Genomic DNA, 17,929 nt, shown 5'->3' on the forward strand with positions numbered 1-17,929 from the left:
CAAAGTGAGTCGATGAGACTAATAGCACCTATAAATGGTAATTTCAGTCTCGTTACGTCATAAACAAAAGATCATGATCAAGAGTCGTTAGTACGAGAGCTATAAAGGTCACACATCCGGTTCATGTGACACGTTTCGTAAGAGCTCCGCTTCGCTTCTATTATTGGTTTGCACAGATCTTATTTGGTGGACGAGAAGACATACGAATAGGACCATATTTGCAAAAGCATATTTACAATACAAATAAAATCGCAAATAATTTTGTACATCTGTTCAAATAATTTTCTATAAATATTGCGTAACGTCACTGTTACTTTTAACCCCTTGATGCGCTCACTGCAGTTGAAACCATTAGATGACTTTGTCAATTGCTATGAAAGATGATATGGTTAGTCAGCTCGCCAGCGCTTAGAAAGGGGGTTTAAAACCTCCGCCTGTTGTTCTTAGAGCTAACACACGCTATCTCGTGCAGAAACGCACGAAGGCTCGACAAAAATCGTCAATCTTGACCGCGGACGTGATCTATGTCTGAAAGCGTGCCTTCCTTGAGGAAACTCACCGTGAAATTTACTCTGCGTGACGGCATGCCTCAAGGTCACGCAACATGAACTTTTTTAATAACTAACGGAAAAAATCCTACATACAGAAATAAATTCAGGAAATTCGTACAAACGTAGAGTTTTCCTGTTTTTGTTAAAATTCTAATACTTAAAACCATCGTTTTGTCGGAGGTTTTCCGTTTCGGTTTAATGTTTCGCTTCGAATGAATGAAACATAAGTCGAAATTTTTGGATAAGATAAGGTAACAGTAATCAAAGATAAGAGACTAGATAAAATAAGACAAGATAATTATGTGGCGGTAGAATTTATACAACGGAAACACATACATTTAGTCCACATTTGGCCTGGCCAACAGAAAATTCTGACACAAGAAATGCGACGGGCTTCAACTTGTTGAGACAAAAACAAAAGATCACAAGAAACACTAGCATGCCATGAATTACCAAATAAAGTCAAATAACCAAATAAAAGGATGATACGAAAAAAAGCTATTTTGGAGATGAAGACAGATCGATACTGAGTCGAAAGCACATCGGGGAAGGGTGGACTTTGTAATAACATAAACGATTTCCCGAAAAAAAAATAAATAAAATAAAGTATAAATAAAACTACACGTGACGTCACGTCTGCAATTCTGTGTAAAAGCCGCTTCCTTTATCTTTGTAGGAACTGTAGGGCGTTGGGGCATGTGGCGCAATGGAAATGCGAAACCGTCCACAAGTGCCTGCGCATCAAACAAATATTTTTCAAGGCAGTCTTATCAGTTATCGACGATACTTGATTTTCTCATAAACATATTTTTCCTCTATGTCACAATAGAATTTATCAACGCGACAATTTGGGGTCAAGAGAACATTAACCGCACCACCCTCTCCTCCCTCCGAAAACGCCCTTAGTTATGCCACAAGCTCTCAGCTCAGACAGCGACATCCGAGCTATTATATCGCCCTCAAGGAAACACATATTGAAGGCTTCTTTTGGTCAATAGAGCGATGTCACATGACGTTACGACAACCATATTGGTGTTCCAAATCAATAAAACGCGGCCATGTTGTTGTCCCATGTTGGTGTCCCGTGGTGTTGGTGTCCTGTGCATGTGGGAGTTGAACTCATTTTCTTATACAAACACATCCTTTTGTTCCAATAAATTTACACGTGTGCTGGCCACGTGAGTGAAAACGCTCTGTAGAAACTATCAACGAAAGTCTAAAATTGTGCTTTCTGCATTTCCCCCACAAAACACTGCCTCAAGGTGAAAGGCCATGTTAGTTTACACGTTCAAACGAGATAACGAGTTTCTCTCCAGATTCAGAAAAATACACTTGTACACATCGAATTGCGGCCTTTTTGGTTAAATTCAGCGGTCGACTGCAAAGGCAGATTCGTCTCGGCTTAAATGTTGAAGCACTGAGTGCAACTAACACATAACACAAATTCTCCAATCTTTGAGGGATAATTTTACAAGCACGTTCGTGAAACCGTTTTTCTTTTCTAATTACGCCGGTATATGCACGTCACGACCAAAAAAAAAAAAAAATAGAATAAAATAAAACAACAAAATAAAACAGTAAAAATTCTATAAAATATTATTGTATAGCAAGCTCCACAACCAGGTCTTCGTTGCGATTGGTTACTCAAGCGGGCAAGCTTAGGCTGAATTCTCAACATGGGATTAACCACTGTTTCCAGCAATAAAATTATGCTCATATATGCCATATTCAGTAATATGTTTTTCTTCACCAAGCGTAATGGGTCATGATAGCTGGGAATTTGCCTAGACCTGGTTCTTTTCTTCCCGTGTCAAAAACATCATCATAACTAATCGATAACTGGCAATACATCAACCTCGTTCGTACGGTCAAGGGAAGAGGTATCATGGAAATGAGGTTGTATATGTTCCAGAAACTGTCATCATTCATTTCTAAGGGCTAACATTTTTATTAGCTTGATACAGCTTGGCGCGCACGAAGAAACGAGCGGCGAAGCCTGGAGGAGCCTGGGGGACAGAAAACTGAACGGCACAGCCCTACCCAATGATTTACAGGGTCCAATGCGATCCCATTTTGCTGGGAACATATCACCTTCAACAACCTGCAAGTCTGTCGCTCTCGTGTCTGGCCCAAGCTTGGAAGTAATCTTATGCTAGAGAAGAGTCTGAAGTAGGGAAAACTCGCTCAAACCGAACTTTTTTCTCGAGCCCAGAACTTTTACGGTCAAACAGAGAGAGATCTGGGTACGATATAAAGAATCGGTGTGGCGCGCGGGAAATGTGACAAACTGGTTTGTCAAGCTGGTTTGAAATTGGTTTGTTTATTTTGATTAGACAGAACACCAGAGCATTTTTATCACCCCGCTGACGCACATTTCACACAATTTAAGACTTTCCACAACTATCCGGATATTTTGGGGATATTTAGAAATCTCCGAGATATTTAGGGAGCATTGAGATATTTAAAAATATTTTTGGGATATTTAACAATTATTCCATGAAACCGCGTTGGATATGAAGTGATAAATAACCAACGAGCGCGTAGCGCGAGTTGGTTATGATCACTTCATATCCAACAAGGTCGAATGGAATAATTGTTTTAGTATATTCTTAATCGGGTTTTTGCCGCCGATTTTTATTTCAACAATTTTACAGAGCGGAAAATTTTTAAACTTGGCGCACTGTTTTCCATATAAGGTAAAACTCCGACTAATGGCTCATAGTCGGAGTTTTTGAGCCAATCAGAGAGCTAGAAATGCAATAGTCGGAGCTGAGAATATACTAATTAGAAATATTCATAGCTTTTTTGGCTGGGCCTGTGTATTCTTCGTTATTTTCTCGAAACAATAGGTATTTCTGTAACAGAAACAAGTGGTTTCGCGTGGATTTGAAAAATATGCATGTATTTCATCACTAAAAGCACTAAAGCAGCAATTTTCCAAGATGAGCGATGCCGGTGACATTGCAGCGCCTGGATCTTCTTCCTCATATCCTTCTACTACAGGTACAAAATTTTTGGAAAATTGGAAAATTTTGGTCTAAAATCGGTTAATTTTAAAACGTTAACAAAAACAAGATATTTAAAAAGGGTTTTTTGAGATGTTTGGAGAAAAATATTCTGTGATATTTAGAAATCCGGAAAGATATTTACGCATTTCTACGTCACTTTATTTTGTGGGAAGGCCTATCACACATTATGTATGTCAAAAAAATTCTCGAATGGACATCAAAGGGGGGCAATTACAACCTAATTCATAATGTCATCCGGAGATAATTCTTCATTAAAAAAATTTCCTGGCGCGAGCTTTCGCTTTTTCAAACTCCCTCAAAACACTATTGAAAACAACATCCGGGGTTTCTGCAGCATCGATGCGAGAATGGAGCCCGCGCTTCTTATAATAGTCGACCAGCGGTGAAGTTTGCTGATGATAAGCTTGCAAGCGTTTCTTCAGGGTAACCTCGTTATCATCTGACCGACGAACCAGCGGCTCACCAGTAACCTGGGGACGAAGGCACACTTTAGTTCATTTCAACCCATAATGGCTTTTGTTAAATTTGCCAGGCATTGACTATACCAAAATGTTTAATTTGTATTTTAGTTGTTGGGATTGTGGGGTCCAAATCTCTGTGTATTAACTTCCATTGCTTCTAACAAACTACATGTAATGTGCATAACATAAGGCAGTACCTTAGTATTGATAGAAAAAGAAAAAAAATGGAAAAAAGATGCAGAATTGCTGTACAGTTCTATCAAATCTGAGCAGTGTATTACACAACTCAGATAGTTCAGAAGACCAAAAACAAAATCAACCAATCAGGGTCCTTTGTTGTTAGTCCAATATTATCTAAGAATTGGACCCAGTAGATGTGTGTAAGTGCCACATGTATAGCATCAGCCTCCATTCAAATAAGTTTCCCAGTATTATTTGATCATTTAACAATTGATACCAATTACTAATAAAAGCTAAACTCACATCATCCTTCATTGACTCCTTGGGTGGGTTAAATTCAGTGTGATAAGTTCTTCCACTAGGCTTGTGAAGCAACCTGAAAGTGATGATAATATACATGTACTTTGCGAATGCAGCGTGGCTGATGGATCTGTTTACCAGTCGTGTAATCTAGAGGCAGAAAATTGAAGCCTCCCCAGCTCCCCCAGCCAGTTCCAGGCTCATGGTCAATGGGAAGGATTGAAAAAGCGGGCGGGCTGCAAGCGGGGTCTGGTTTGAAGCAAGTCATTAATCCTCTCCATTGACTGAGAGCCTGGAACAGGCTATGCCTCCCCCCTCCCCCCTTTACCCATGATGCACCACCCCACAGCTTCATGAAGATCGATTTGTCCATTTGCCACCTTGGATATGAAAAGAAATCTGGAGCGAGTTTCATCTCACAGTTGTTTGTGGGATTGTCATTGGGGACAATACAGCTTCCAATCTTTTGTTTTGTCGACCCCAGTAACAATCTCACAAGCCACTGTGAGATGACACGCCCCAAGTTTCTATACTGGTTTCTAAAGCGGTGAATGGCACATGAACTGCAATTCATTACTGACACCTTCATACCCTCACACCTTTGCATTTCATTGACCCTTTTGCTCAGAGAACCCATGCTACAGAGAAAGAAACATATCAGACAGTTTCAACATTTAATATTCATGAGTTGTTCATGCAGCCGAGCTACATGTTCAGTATACATGTACCTTCCAGTAATCCGCCGCACCAGTAGTGAATCGTCAATAGCAAATTCAACCACAGCATCCAATCCAGTCTTCCTCTTTTCCATCAGTTCATCGAGCTGAAATCACAAACTTACTCACATCACAAATAAGTTTTTTAGACTACGCCCTTTGCATGAACCGGCACAAAACCTGCTACAATGTACAGTTCACTTAGTTTCAGCAAAACCAGAGTTCATTACATGTACATGTAATATCTAACTCTATAACACAGCAACCTCCATGATATGGACAGTCAAGTTTGCTCATCTCTTTGGTGTTCATGAAAGAGATTTCCCTGAATTGGATAAAGTTTTGTGATATCCACAAGTGCAAGTCTTATCAACCAAATCCAAAGCTGATGCTGACAACAGTCAGTATACAAATCTTTGCCACTGCACAAAAGTGCACGATGGACCAAATCATGTGCTTTACATGTAATTGGCCAGAATTAATATACCCAAGCACACGAGATGGGGCAGTCCCACCCAGTTGAGATTTCCCACTCTACAGTATCCCGCAAGACCACCCTGCCGTGTATGTCACATGATACAGTGTAAGTCTCTAACTCACCAAGCTTGCTTGGTCTACAAACATGCTATAAAAGATCTTGGCCAATATCTAGCCACCCAGCCACAAGATTGTAGATGACAGTTGAAAGGTATAGTGTTATAGATTAACAGAAGTGCATGCATTTACAGGCACACAAGGGTTTCATTAAGGGCTGGGCACTGTGCAAATTGACCAGATGGATGGTTTTGCCTGCCTGGTTTGACCATCTAGCAGAAGGGTTTTTGTTATAAAGAAGTTCAATTCAAATACTTTTGCACACCTGTAAAAACCAGTTGCCACCCTGCTGAAAATGTTAATGAAACTCCTGTGCACATCCACCAACCCTGGTACAATATGCACATCCAGTGTCTTTATACATACCTTTTCTGCTTGAACCACTGTTCTCGGAAATCCATCAAGAAGGAAACCATTTGCACATTCAGGTTTGTTGAGATTGTCGTCAATGAGTTCCACAACAAGAGTGTCACTCACAAGCTGAGAAATAAAAGCAATCTAAGAAATAGGACGGCTTAATGCTGCAGTAGGCTGATTTCTAAGCCCTGTCTTATAGTCTGCATACAAGCTACATGTAAGTAGCCTGTATGTAGCAGGCTGGAGCTTATCTCAGTTTCTGTACCATGAAGTGACTAGAAATATTTCTACTGCCCCCTGGATGAGATGCTACACTGTAGTCCATCGTAGCCTGGTTACCCACCAGCATTAAATTTGATGGTACCCATTTGTACACCCAGGTGGAGAGAGTATCTTGCCCAAGAACAACAACATGATGACCCTGGCCAGGGCTCGAACCAGGACCGATTGATCCAGAGTCAAGCACAACAACCATGAGGCTACAATGCCTCCAGAATGCTGTCTTATACAAATGAAGACAGGTTTACAAATAAGACGTGACTTACATACAAGTGACTTGTAGCATATTTCTGAAGAGTGCAAACGCTTTTATGTAAGCGAGACTTTGGTGAGACTTAATTTTCTTTTTGTGAATAAAGTGGAGCTAATGCTCTGGAACCAGAGTAATTTGCTGGTTGACACAAAGACTAAATAAACAATAAATAAATCGCACATGTTGCTTCTTCTTATTTACCATCAAAGCATAAATTAAATTCTTACGAATTGGTCTTTCCGTATTTCGATATTCAAATATTTAGACCCTTAGAAACGCGGAAGGTGGCTTTAGAAAATGATTTTAATTTATCCAATAAACCCAAGACTGATTACAGTCTGTACATGTACATTGACTCGCGTCTCAAATAGTTTTAACCCAAGCAGTTTTGTTGCCAAAAAGCAGCGAAAATGCTCTGCCAAACTGTAAGCAGCTACTTGTAATAACTGGCACAGAAACATGCTTCAAGATCTCTTGTTTTTTTTTTTACAAGGTTACACTTTTCAACTATGAAATGGTAAAATATGGTAATAACACCAATTATTAGTTGACACAGACATGTACTTTGTTTACATCGCTTGTGTATAAACTTGGCCGCCGTTACAAGTTGAAAAATATTCAATCTCAGCTTCCAGTGGTCTCAGAAAGAGTTTGACCTCTCATTTTAAAACTCTCAAAATGCTCTGGTTTACCAAATATAAATCTGTTAACATTTTGAGGCAAAAATTTTAAGTTCTCAAAACATTCAGCCTACATGTACTTTCACAGGTTTGTATTATGTTCAAGTATTCTAACTTGTCCTTACTTGTCCTGCATCCATAACCTGCTTCACTTTCTTTCCCAATGCAGAACCAGATGCCACAACAGCTCTTAACATGTCACCTAACATGACAAACCACTAAATCAAACTATTACAAGTTCATTCGTCAAAGCTTATTATTATACATTGAATTCACTATCTCTTTTCTGTGGAGTGCCATTAAAATTTCTTAAATGCAAATTTGAGAACTTCCTCCTTTCCTAGAATCATCTCGGCAATCTTGCTTGCTTCCCCAAATGTAAAACCTTAGAATTGGAAGTTTGTACAGTTTGACTCTGATACTAAAATACATATATATTTATAAACTCCTAGAAAAAGATTTAAAAATTACATGTTTCCCCCTGCTGATTTAGTTTTAACCCTACATGTACATTAGCCATGCAGTTTTGAGCAAAAGGTGGGAACCCCTTCATACCAAAACAACTCAACAACTTGCCAACTCAGGTAGCCAATCAGAGCACAGAGTTTGGTTCATCTTGCCAACCCAACGGAGTTAGCCATATAATAAAATGAATCATTATATAGACACGAGTGTTTTACTGGAAAATACGGTACACCACTCGCAAAATTCATATGATGACACATCCGGGACTCGGGTGGCTTATTTTCCATATTTTCACCAGAGGCTGGAATAAAGTTAAGAGGCTTTCCCAGGGGGTGGGGGAGAGTGAAGCCAATTACGCTCACTCTGTTATTTGAGAGTCGGCCTGTTATTCACAGCAATGCAAATACAAGTAAATAACTTACCCGTAGCTAAATGACAAACGCAATATTTCTCTGCTAATTTGGGTGCCTACATACACACACAAGGAATGAATAAAATTAAGCTTATTAGAGGTCAATATCCAACGAACTTCAACTAATGTGGATTTGTGATTAAATAGTATCCTTATCAAGCCTACTTTAAGCAACAAGTTAATCAAATATTCATTCAAATATCACAAAATTCTAATGCAAATAGCAATGAAAAAATCGCCTTCAACCTGTGTTCCTTTGCCGGCTCCTGGTGGGCCGAGTAAAATCCCATTGACTCCTGTCTTGCCTTGTTCGGATCCACCGAGTTTGTTTGCCTTCGAGACCATTTCTTCCAGATCGTTCGGGCTCTGTTGTCCTCTACCACCTTCAGCTTTAAAAAATGTTTTCGAATCTCCCGGTGGAGCCATCTGATGCTCAAGGGATGACTATGAAGAACGAACTAAGCCGAGTGAACTTTCATCGATCCAATGGCTTCCACGTTACGACATGCGCATTACGCAATGATGGAGAATGTGGAATTGGATTATGGAAAACAAAGGTGTGGACTGTGGAATATCAGTTACACAACAACAGAGTGGCAATCAAAACTCCATCCTTAGAAACCCAGAGGCAGTTTATAGGGCTTCTTCATATGAGCCCGGTCAACCGGGTTGGCTCAGTTTCCGAGATCCCGCCTTACCACTCTTTTCTTCGTAAACATTTCGATTTGTTCATATGAGAAGCCGGAACCGAGATCTGGGACTTTGCGACGGAGATCTCGGTAACCGGGATGAAAATTTTCCCATATGAACACTCCTGCGCCGGCGATCGGGACGATAATTTTTTGACAAAATAGCTTCGCTATCACAACATAGCGGCAAAAATGGCATTTTTGTCTTATATGTATTTACATTTCAGAGGTATACGGAATACCTTTAGTGGTAAAGTTACAAGAATCTACAAAGCTACAATAGTCGCGAACGATACAAGTTTATGTTCCACCATTTTGGTTTTGTTTCTGAAATTTCATCCCGGTCTGCCGGGATGAAAAACATTCGTCCCGGTAACCGAACCAGCCCAGTTACCGGGCTCATATGAAGAGGCCCTTAAGTAAGGGCAAGGGAAAGTCGAAATGAGGTGAGAAAAATCGGCTAAGAAAAGTTGTAGAGAAAACTTTTATTTCCTATCTTTTGGTATCACTGGAAAAATGGTTTCCAGTTTCCAGCACTTTCCAAGACTTACATTTTGATGGGTCATTTTAACCACTCTTTATCAACTGATGCTACAATCATGGTATAAAAAAACCTGCCCAATCATTGGTGAACGCATTTTTATCATTTTCGTGACACAATAGGTTACCATAGTAACAGTATGACCTGCAAAAAACACTCTTAAATATAGCTTTAAGGGCTTATAGTTCAAACAAGACATAGTGAATTTTTTTTTTTTCATATTATGAAATTTTGATAAGCAGGATAAGACGCAACTTTTGGCAAAGTTTAAAAAAAATTCTGCATATAGGGTTCAGAGGCACTATAAATTTTCAAAACTTTAAGGTGGCTCTGAACTCCATTTACAGATTTTTTTTAAAACTTTGTCAAACGTTGCGTCTTCTCCTGCTTATCAAAATTTGATAATATGAAAGAAAAAAATTCACCGTGCCGTTTTTGAATCATAAGCCCAAAAGCTATAATTAAGTTTTTAGCAGGTCATACTGTTGCTATGGTAACCTATTGTGTCCCAGAAATGATAACAACGTGTTCACCAATGATTGGGCAGTTTTTTAATACCATGATTGTGGCATCAATTCATAAAGGGTGGTTTTTATGACCCATCAAAATCTAAGTCTTAGAAAGTGCTGGAAACTGTTTTGAGCCACCTTAACAGCATGCGCTACTTTGTCATCCAATCAGAATTTTAAATCAAAACTTATCGTGAGTCGCCCGCAAAGATTTTCCCGGCCACATTTTGCCTCAGGTTTGTTCACGCATTTGCTTCGAGTCTAGAGCGGTTTCCAATCGAGTTGGTTCTTTGGTTTTGGTTTTACTAAGCTCAATTGAAAACCGCTCTAACAACAATCAAACTGCCAAAACCAAAAACATAAAGAAAAACCTTAACTAAAGCGAAAGAAAACAAAGCACGAAAATTAGTAACAACTGAGCCATTGGGCTATCATACACTTTTATTGGGTTACACGGCATGATAGCTATAGTGATACAAGTTTCATTACTGCTTATTTACAGACTAATGATACAGTCAATAGCATTAGAGGGGCTGCCGCTTTAATTGCCTGTTAATGGCTCGATTGGTTGTTAACTTGGTAGTGGCTATCATGTAACCTGACGGTTGTCATACGAAAGCACATGTGGCTAGCTACTTAGCGACATCAAGACCCTTTTAAAACTTTACAGTGGCACCTTACTTACTTATTCATGGTTATATGAATATACATGAAATTGATAATATATTTGAGCCTAGATCTATCCATAGGCTTTCTGTATCGCAGGTAAACTTAACGTTGTTGTCAAACTGCGAGGATCTCTTTCTCTGTTCCACAAAAAAAACTTAAGTTTTGTTAAGTTTTTAAAAATCTGCCCATTTTAGTTTTGTATTCACTTTGGAGTTTGGAGTTCATTCCAACCCTTTGTGCATATACGAACCATTCGATAGTATGAAAGGTTGTTAAATTTTCACTTGGGTCGAAAAGGCCCACGCACCAGTTTAAACAGAATCTGTAGCGTAAAGCTACTAGGGGAACTTAGGCTTTTTTTGAGAGAAGTGTTTATCTAAATGCTTTTTTATTCATTACAGATAATCAGTCGCCTAGATGGCCAAAGTAAGTTCCGGATGTTTACACTATTTTCCGACCGCCATGTTGGTGTATCACGGAGGCCGCGGTACGCCAACATGGCGGCTCCATACTGGGCTCTGTAAATTTGTGCAAAATATTTTGACGAATATCTCTTGTCATATTTGTTGCACAAAGCTGACCTATCTCCCTTGCTACGTCTGGAATGATCACCCTTGATTTCATTTTTAGAAGACACATAGTTAACTAACTATGAAAGATATAAGTGATCAAAAGTCGAATTTTGTTGAAAAAGTTGGCGTTATAAATTTTTTCTACGATCGAAAAGAGTGACGGCCATTTCTAACGTGAGAGGATGGAAATAATTGACCTGCATCTAAAACGCTTTTTTCTTGGATGATATTACTAAAAACCGCCACCAATTCCTCAAATAATAGCGCATTAAAACATAACTGTGAGCCGAATTTGGATCCATTGTCATTCATGTCTTCACAAATATAACATAATTTTTTTTACTCGTAAACGCCTTTGACGCAGGCCTTAAAGTACTTGAGCGGGAAGCAAGGTTCTTGTACACAAACTGAATGGCAGAGAAGAAGAGTAAAAGGAAAGGGACCGAGACGTGGCGAATAGCCGTTAGCTGGCGTATAGAGGAGAGAAGAGTTCTGATGCTCCCCTCAAGATCACACTTCAGACTTCTCCCACCTGTTCCGCAGATCAACATATAGAAGGGACAGAATGCTTGTTGCTCGTCTGAATCATATCAAGAATTTCTCTTTCCAACAATTTTTGTTTATCCTCTGCAAATCGTAAACCCATTACAGAGGGAATTCTCTGTTGTCCTTAGAATTAATATCGTACGTCAAAAATATCACTACTTGTTTATCAATGATTGGGCATTTGTGCTATACCATTATTGTGGCATCATTTGATAAACAATAGTAATATGCATCTTTCAAAGTACAGCGGTTGGTAAAGTGCTGGAAACTGTTGCCAGCCTCCTTAGGTTTGCGCTGCCAAACTTTGAAACTTCATCTGAAACGTATCAGGGAACACTTTCGTATGACATATCATTGTTCTTGGAACTTGATGTTGTCATGCAACCCAATGTTTTCGGATAACTTTAAAAGTTCTGGAGAGGATTCAGAGTGGTCATGTAGTGGTCATCCTTTTTATATAACAGGTTACCATAGCAACAATACAACTTGTCAAAAACCTTTAAATGAAGAGATGAATATCATTTGCTTTTGAAATGACTCTCCGTGTTAGCGTCAAATTTTACAGAGAAATGTATGCCAGGGGTAAGCGCTCATAAGGCTTCCGGTTTGATCTAAATGAAAATCGAAACAGGAAGCGTGAAGGATTCTGGTAATTGTAGTCACACGACACCGTCGTTCGCAAAAGTCACGTTTGCGGCTACAGCTTGAAGATTTTTTTCTACGTTAGTTAGTGACTTACCACTCGTCATGGTCTACACAGCAATCACCAATCTCTTTACAGACCTCATCGCAGTAACATTCGCCCACGCGGAAGGGTTTTTCCGACTAGGTGGAGCAGCACGAGTTTTCAAACTACACGATGCGAGAGGTCGATTACAAACTTTATCAACGCCATAACCTTGCACTAAGGTTTGGAACTCATCACAAAGCTCGGTCTGGTTTACCAAAAATGGCTGGCAAGGGGCTGAAGGAATAAAAACACAAAATAAATCAACTGTTGTCTAACAATCTATTATTATATGGTTTGTGAGCCGATATAACGGACGCTCTGATTGGCTGATTCTAAGGCCGATTACGGGCCTGCAAAAGCAAAACAAAAAGCCATATAATAAACAACTTATTAACCTCGACCGCTTGGTCTTTACACGAAAATCTCAAACCTCGGCCTTGCCGTATTGAGAGAATGATAGTGAGGCCAATTTTTCTGTCCTTGGATCCAAAAAAAGAAGAAAATAAACCTACTTACTCGTAACTATTTTTGAACGGGCAAATGAGGCTCACCAGCCGTGGGAAGCAGCCCATCTCAGAGATGGAAAGCTCCGAGCCAAAACCCAGGTGGTAGTACCTTTTAGCCTAACAAGGCAACTACCAAGGGGAGGGAAATCCCGATAACTCACCAATCCTCTCACTCTACACGTGCACCGTACAAAAACCCTGATTACGGAAATCAGAGATTTGTTGAGAAAAAACTTTACTGGGTCAAGTACCACGACTTGCCGAAAGTCCAGACGACAACTTTATAACGTGCGACGATGGCAGAATGATGGACACGGATGAACTCTGCAAAGACGCTCGTAGACTGAGAGTGTCACTAGCTAATCCCAAAATTATGTATAGGATCGGATACTGGAATGGCAAAACATGCAGCTTAAGTAAGATATATATAGGATCAGTATCCTGGGAGTTGGTGAGTGCAGGTGGGTTGGGTTCGGCAGGCTCAGAACTCCCACCAGAGAGACCGTCCTTTGCTCAGGTAGGGAAGATTACCGTTCCCCAAAGTGGAGAAGCAATCATGATGACCAGGTATGCCAGCGAATGTCTGGAGAGTTGGACACCCGTCAGCGACCGGATCATTTCAGCTAGATTCGACTCCAGAAACATAAAGACAACTATAGTACGTGTCTGCGCTCCAACCAACGACGGAGAAGACGTCGAGGCAAAGGAGACCCTTTGCGATCAATAACCGAAGGCTTTTGATGCGATTCCCAGACACGATATACTATTGGTAATGGGAGACTGGAACGCTAAGGCGGGAGAGAGACAACAGGGTGAGAGTGGCATCGCAGGGAAACATGGTCTAAATAGTGAGAGAAACGACAACGGTGACCACTTTGTGACGTTTTGTGCATCTAACAACCTCGCCATAACATCAACCATGTTTCCTTATAAGGATGTGCACAAGTACACATGGACCTCCCCAGTCGGTCGCCGCCAGAACTAAATCGACCACATGGCAGTCAGGCCCCGGATTAAGAGGTCCGCCTCAGACACAAGAGCACACACAGGAGCTGATGTGGGGAGCGACGACAAATTTGTCATAACGAAGGCCGAACTTAGTTTGAAGAGCACAGGCAAGAAACAGGAGGGGACCGCCAGGTATGTGGAGAGTAAAGTGAGAATACCTGATGTCAGACAGCAGTTCAAGCTTGAACTGAGGAATAGGTTCGGCATCCTGCAGACGCCAGCCCGGGACGACACGATTGCGGATGACCACCAGAACAGCGAGCAACCTGACCCAACCAACAACATAGAGCAAACGTGGTAGAAGATCAAGACCACATGCACTGAAACGCACTGAATGTATTAGGGCGCAGAAAGAGGAAGTGTAAGAGCTGGATCAGCACGAAAAGTTGGAAAAAGATCGAGAAGAGGAGGAACCTAAAAAAAGATAGATGATGCAAGATCAGAACAGCCGAAAAACAAAGCCAGAAGTGCGTACAAAGAAAAGGATAAGAGGATGAAGAGGAGTGTTAGGAAGGACAAGAGAGACTGGATAAAAAGTGTCGCACAAGAAGCTGAAGAAGCTGCACGGCAGGGCCAAAGGAAAGGAGTATATGAAGCAACTAGGAGGTTATGCAACGAAGGACCAAGGAAGGTAGGAATGATGAAGAGCAAAGAAGGAAGGCTATTAACCAAACAAAGCGAGGTCAAAGTCAGGTGGCAAGAGCTTTTTATATATGGAGGATAATTCTAAACAGCCAGTTCCTGAAGTTGCTGATGTGGATGAGACAGATGTTGTGAATGCCAGTATCGGGGAGATAAGAAGAGAGGAGATCAAGAGTGAACTTGGGGACATGAAAAGTGGAAGGGCTCCAGGTATAAATAGCATTACGGCAGACCTTCAAAGGTTGACACTGAAACTACAGTAAATGCCCTGCATGGACTATTCAACACAATATGGGAGGAAGAAAGTGTCCCTGAGGGGTTTATCATCAAACTGTCCAAGAAAGGGGATTTCACAAGTTGTGGGAACTGGAGAGGTATCACCCCCATGTACATTGTGGCCAAGGTGTGGGGCAGAGTCCTAATTGTTGTCGGGACAGATGCTGAGTTAAGAAGGGAACAAGCTGGTTTTACAGAGGGAAGGAGCACATAACAGAACAGAACAGATCTTTGTACTCACGAATATTGTTGAGCAGGTAACTGAATAGAACTCCAGCCTCTACCTTTGCTTCGTGGACTACGAGAATGCCTTCAACAGCATAAAGAAAGACATTCTCTGAAAGAGCATGAGATGCTATGGACTACCAACGAAGATCGTGAGATTGGAGCAAGTCATGTACACCAACTGTACAAGTGCGGTGGTGGACGGTGATGAAAGGACAGATTGGTTGGAGGTGGAGTCAGATGTTAAGTAGGGACGCAATATGTCAGGGTTCCTGTTTCTCTTGGTGATGGATTGGGTGATGAGGAGGACAGTCGAACATGCCAAGATCTGGAGAAGTGCACGTGGTCAATTGAGCAAAAACATCAAGATCAGGATCTTCAAGTCCAACGTCACAGCAGTGGTACTCTATGGATGCGAGACTTGAAGAATGACCAAGAGTGATGAGGTGAAGCTAGACACATTCCTTTATAAGTGCCTACGGAGGTTATTAGAGATATATTGGCCGATGAGGGTTACCAACGAAGAAGTGAGGCTAAGCGCTACGACTTGCGCACCATCAGAGAGCAGATTAGGAGACCAATGTAGCGATTGATAGGGCATTTACTCCGTATGGACCACCAACAGAACCCACGCATTGCCCTAACCTGGGCACCTGAGGGAAAGGGGAGAAGAGGCCGACCAAAGGATGCATCAGAGGGAAACACAGAAGATGGATTTTTCCACTTGGAATGAAGCTGTCGCCGTTGCGAGAGACAGAGCAGATTGGAGGAGACAAGTCAATGGCCCTGACCTCCCAAAGGAGAGCCACGAACTATGATGATGATAATGAGGCGTAATTATTTTAGCTCTGAATTAGCCACAACTATAGTAAAACTAGATCATTGTAAAAGAAAATGTCATCAAAAAATAAAATTAACTCAAGTTTTGATATTGGGGGCAAAAAAAAAAAAAAAGCAACTAACAATTCTCTTACCTACAAAATGACCTGTAGCGTAAACACCTCGTCCAATAAATGGGACATGAGTAGCAAGAATAGCGACGAAACACACCGACAATATCCCCATTGCTTATTACTTCTCAGGAGTAAAGAGCTCAGCTAGAAATCAATGCAACATTTGAGAGAGAAAAATGTTTTGTAATATTTCTGGTTAAATCAAACAAGGACAGACTATTGCAGAGGGCGAAACAGGAACTTACACGATATGTTTGTTTGAATTCAATCTTGTTTTGGAAAAGAGCAAGAGCTGTTGGCGTCAGTTCTAAACGAAACATTACCTCAAAAGGGTGTACTTAGCTGCCACAACAACCATTTTAAATAAAACCTTCAAAATGTATTATCCTTTAATGAGTGAAATCGCACGAAACTGATCTTTCTTCACCACATTCAACCAAACGTTTTGGTTACTTTTAGGGTACCATTCCAAGTTAAGCATTAGGACGTACTTTCTGTTATCATTTTGTGGTATCTACTGACATCATGTGAAGTCATCTGGATATATATCGGCTAAGTTCTTTTTTTTTTGCCTGTTAATTAGATGGACCGAGATGGAGTCGAGGTCCATAAACTCACAAAAAAAGAACGAGGCCAAACTCCAACCATCTTGACCGAATAAGCTTGGTCAATAAACTTTAAGGATTAATTATATGGCTTTCGGGTAAACTTTTCTTGCAGAATGGAATATTTCTTTTAGCGTAAGCTAAAACCAATTATAAAATAACTGAGATACTACGCACGTTCTGATTGCTCAATAGAGTTGCTAAACCTATGTTCTATTGTACCGGTAAACCACGGTTCCCGATCTATGGCAGCCCTACGCGGGAACTAGACAACTCGGAACTCTAGCGATAACAAATGTAATAAACAGTTTTGCTTTTCACTGGTTGAGATATCAATAACTCGAATATCTTTTCGTTCAACATATACATGAGAATTTGCAAGGAAAAAAAGGACCAGAAGTTGATCGTCATATAAAGCTTTATTTATTTATTTATTTTTTTACACGGCAAAAATGTTATGCCGCCTCCGGTTACGTTTGAGATTAAAATTAAAGAGGTTTTAAACCCTTTTTGTGGTGCTTTCCAGTGTCTGTGGTGGACGAAGTCAGCTCAGTGGGCTTGACTGTCAAAAAGCAGGAAAAGGATTTCTTTCTATCAGACATTCTGAACAAGCTTAGCTTTCACGCAATAGTTTTTATTTAACAAAATACAGAGAAAAACGGACTTCAAAGCCTTCAGCATTTCAGCATAAGTAAATAAATTCTGACTAAATTTCGGAAGCAGCGTTTCTGTAACTAACCTCTATTCCATTCGCAAAACTTTGGAAGCTATCGTTTAACACTGCGTTGAATCACTTCTCCAAGCACACTGTGAAGTTTGGACTACTTGCACAATTTTCGTACAGTCTTTTACTTTCGTGATGACCGATTCCACCTACGAATCCCTGCATTTACCCGTCAGAATACTTTTGAGTTAATTAATACACTTTTTGCCTTTCACCGATAACCGTTCCCTTTCCTTTCTTAAAACTTTCTTAGCGTGAAATGTTTCGTCGCTTTGCTCTGCGGATTTCGTGTCTGTGCTTTTATTCTTTCAGTCGCTGTGATTGCTTTGTCGCGTTATGTCATGAATTTGATGAGAATAAACAACTTGATCACAAAAGTACATTGACAGACGTTTTCTATAGTTATTTCATAAAAGCGATAGACCACTCTTTCTATGGGTTTGCCGGCGTAATAACC

At 40.5% G+C, this 17,929-nt stretch overlaps 1 protein-coding gene across 1 annotated transcript; it reads right to left on the reverse strand.

Annotated features, from left to right (window-relative positions):
- Positions 1–3,696: 3,696 nt before the first annotated feature.
- Positions 3,697–8,795, reverse strand: LOC110045417 (adenylate kinase 2, mitochondrial-like). Its single transcript, XM_020751018.2, has 7 exons — positions 8,524–8,795; positions 8,288–8,333; positions 7,526–7,602; positions 6,198–6,311; positions 5,250–5,344; positions 4,525–4,597; positions 3,697–4,050 (listed from the first exon to the last, which is right to left on the reverse strand). Exons 1-7 carry the CDS (start codon positions 8,701–8,703, stop codon positions 3,832–3,834), a joined length of 804 nt encoding a protein of 267 aa, XP_020606677.1. The 5' UTR covers positions 8,704–8,795; the 3' UTR covers positions 3,697–3,831.
- Between the last annotated feature and the right edge of the window lie 9,134 nt (positions 8,796–17,929).

This window comes from Orbicella faveolata, unplaced genomic scaffold, assembly GCF_042242905.1.
Source record: "Orbicella faveolata isolate gen_17 unplaced genomic scaffold, um_ofav_v1 contig_34, whole genome shotgun sequence".
NCBI classification, from domain to species: Eukaryota; Metazoa; Cnidaria; class Anthozoa; order Scleractinia; family Merulinidae; genus Orbicella; species Orbicella faveolata.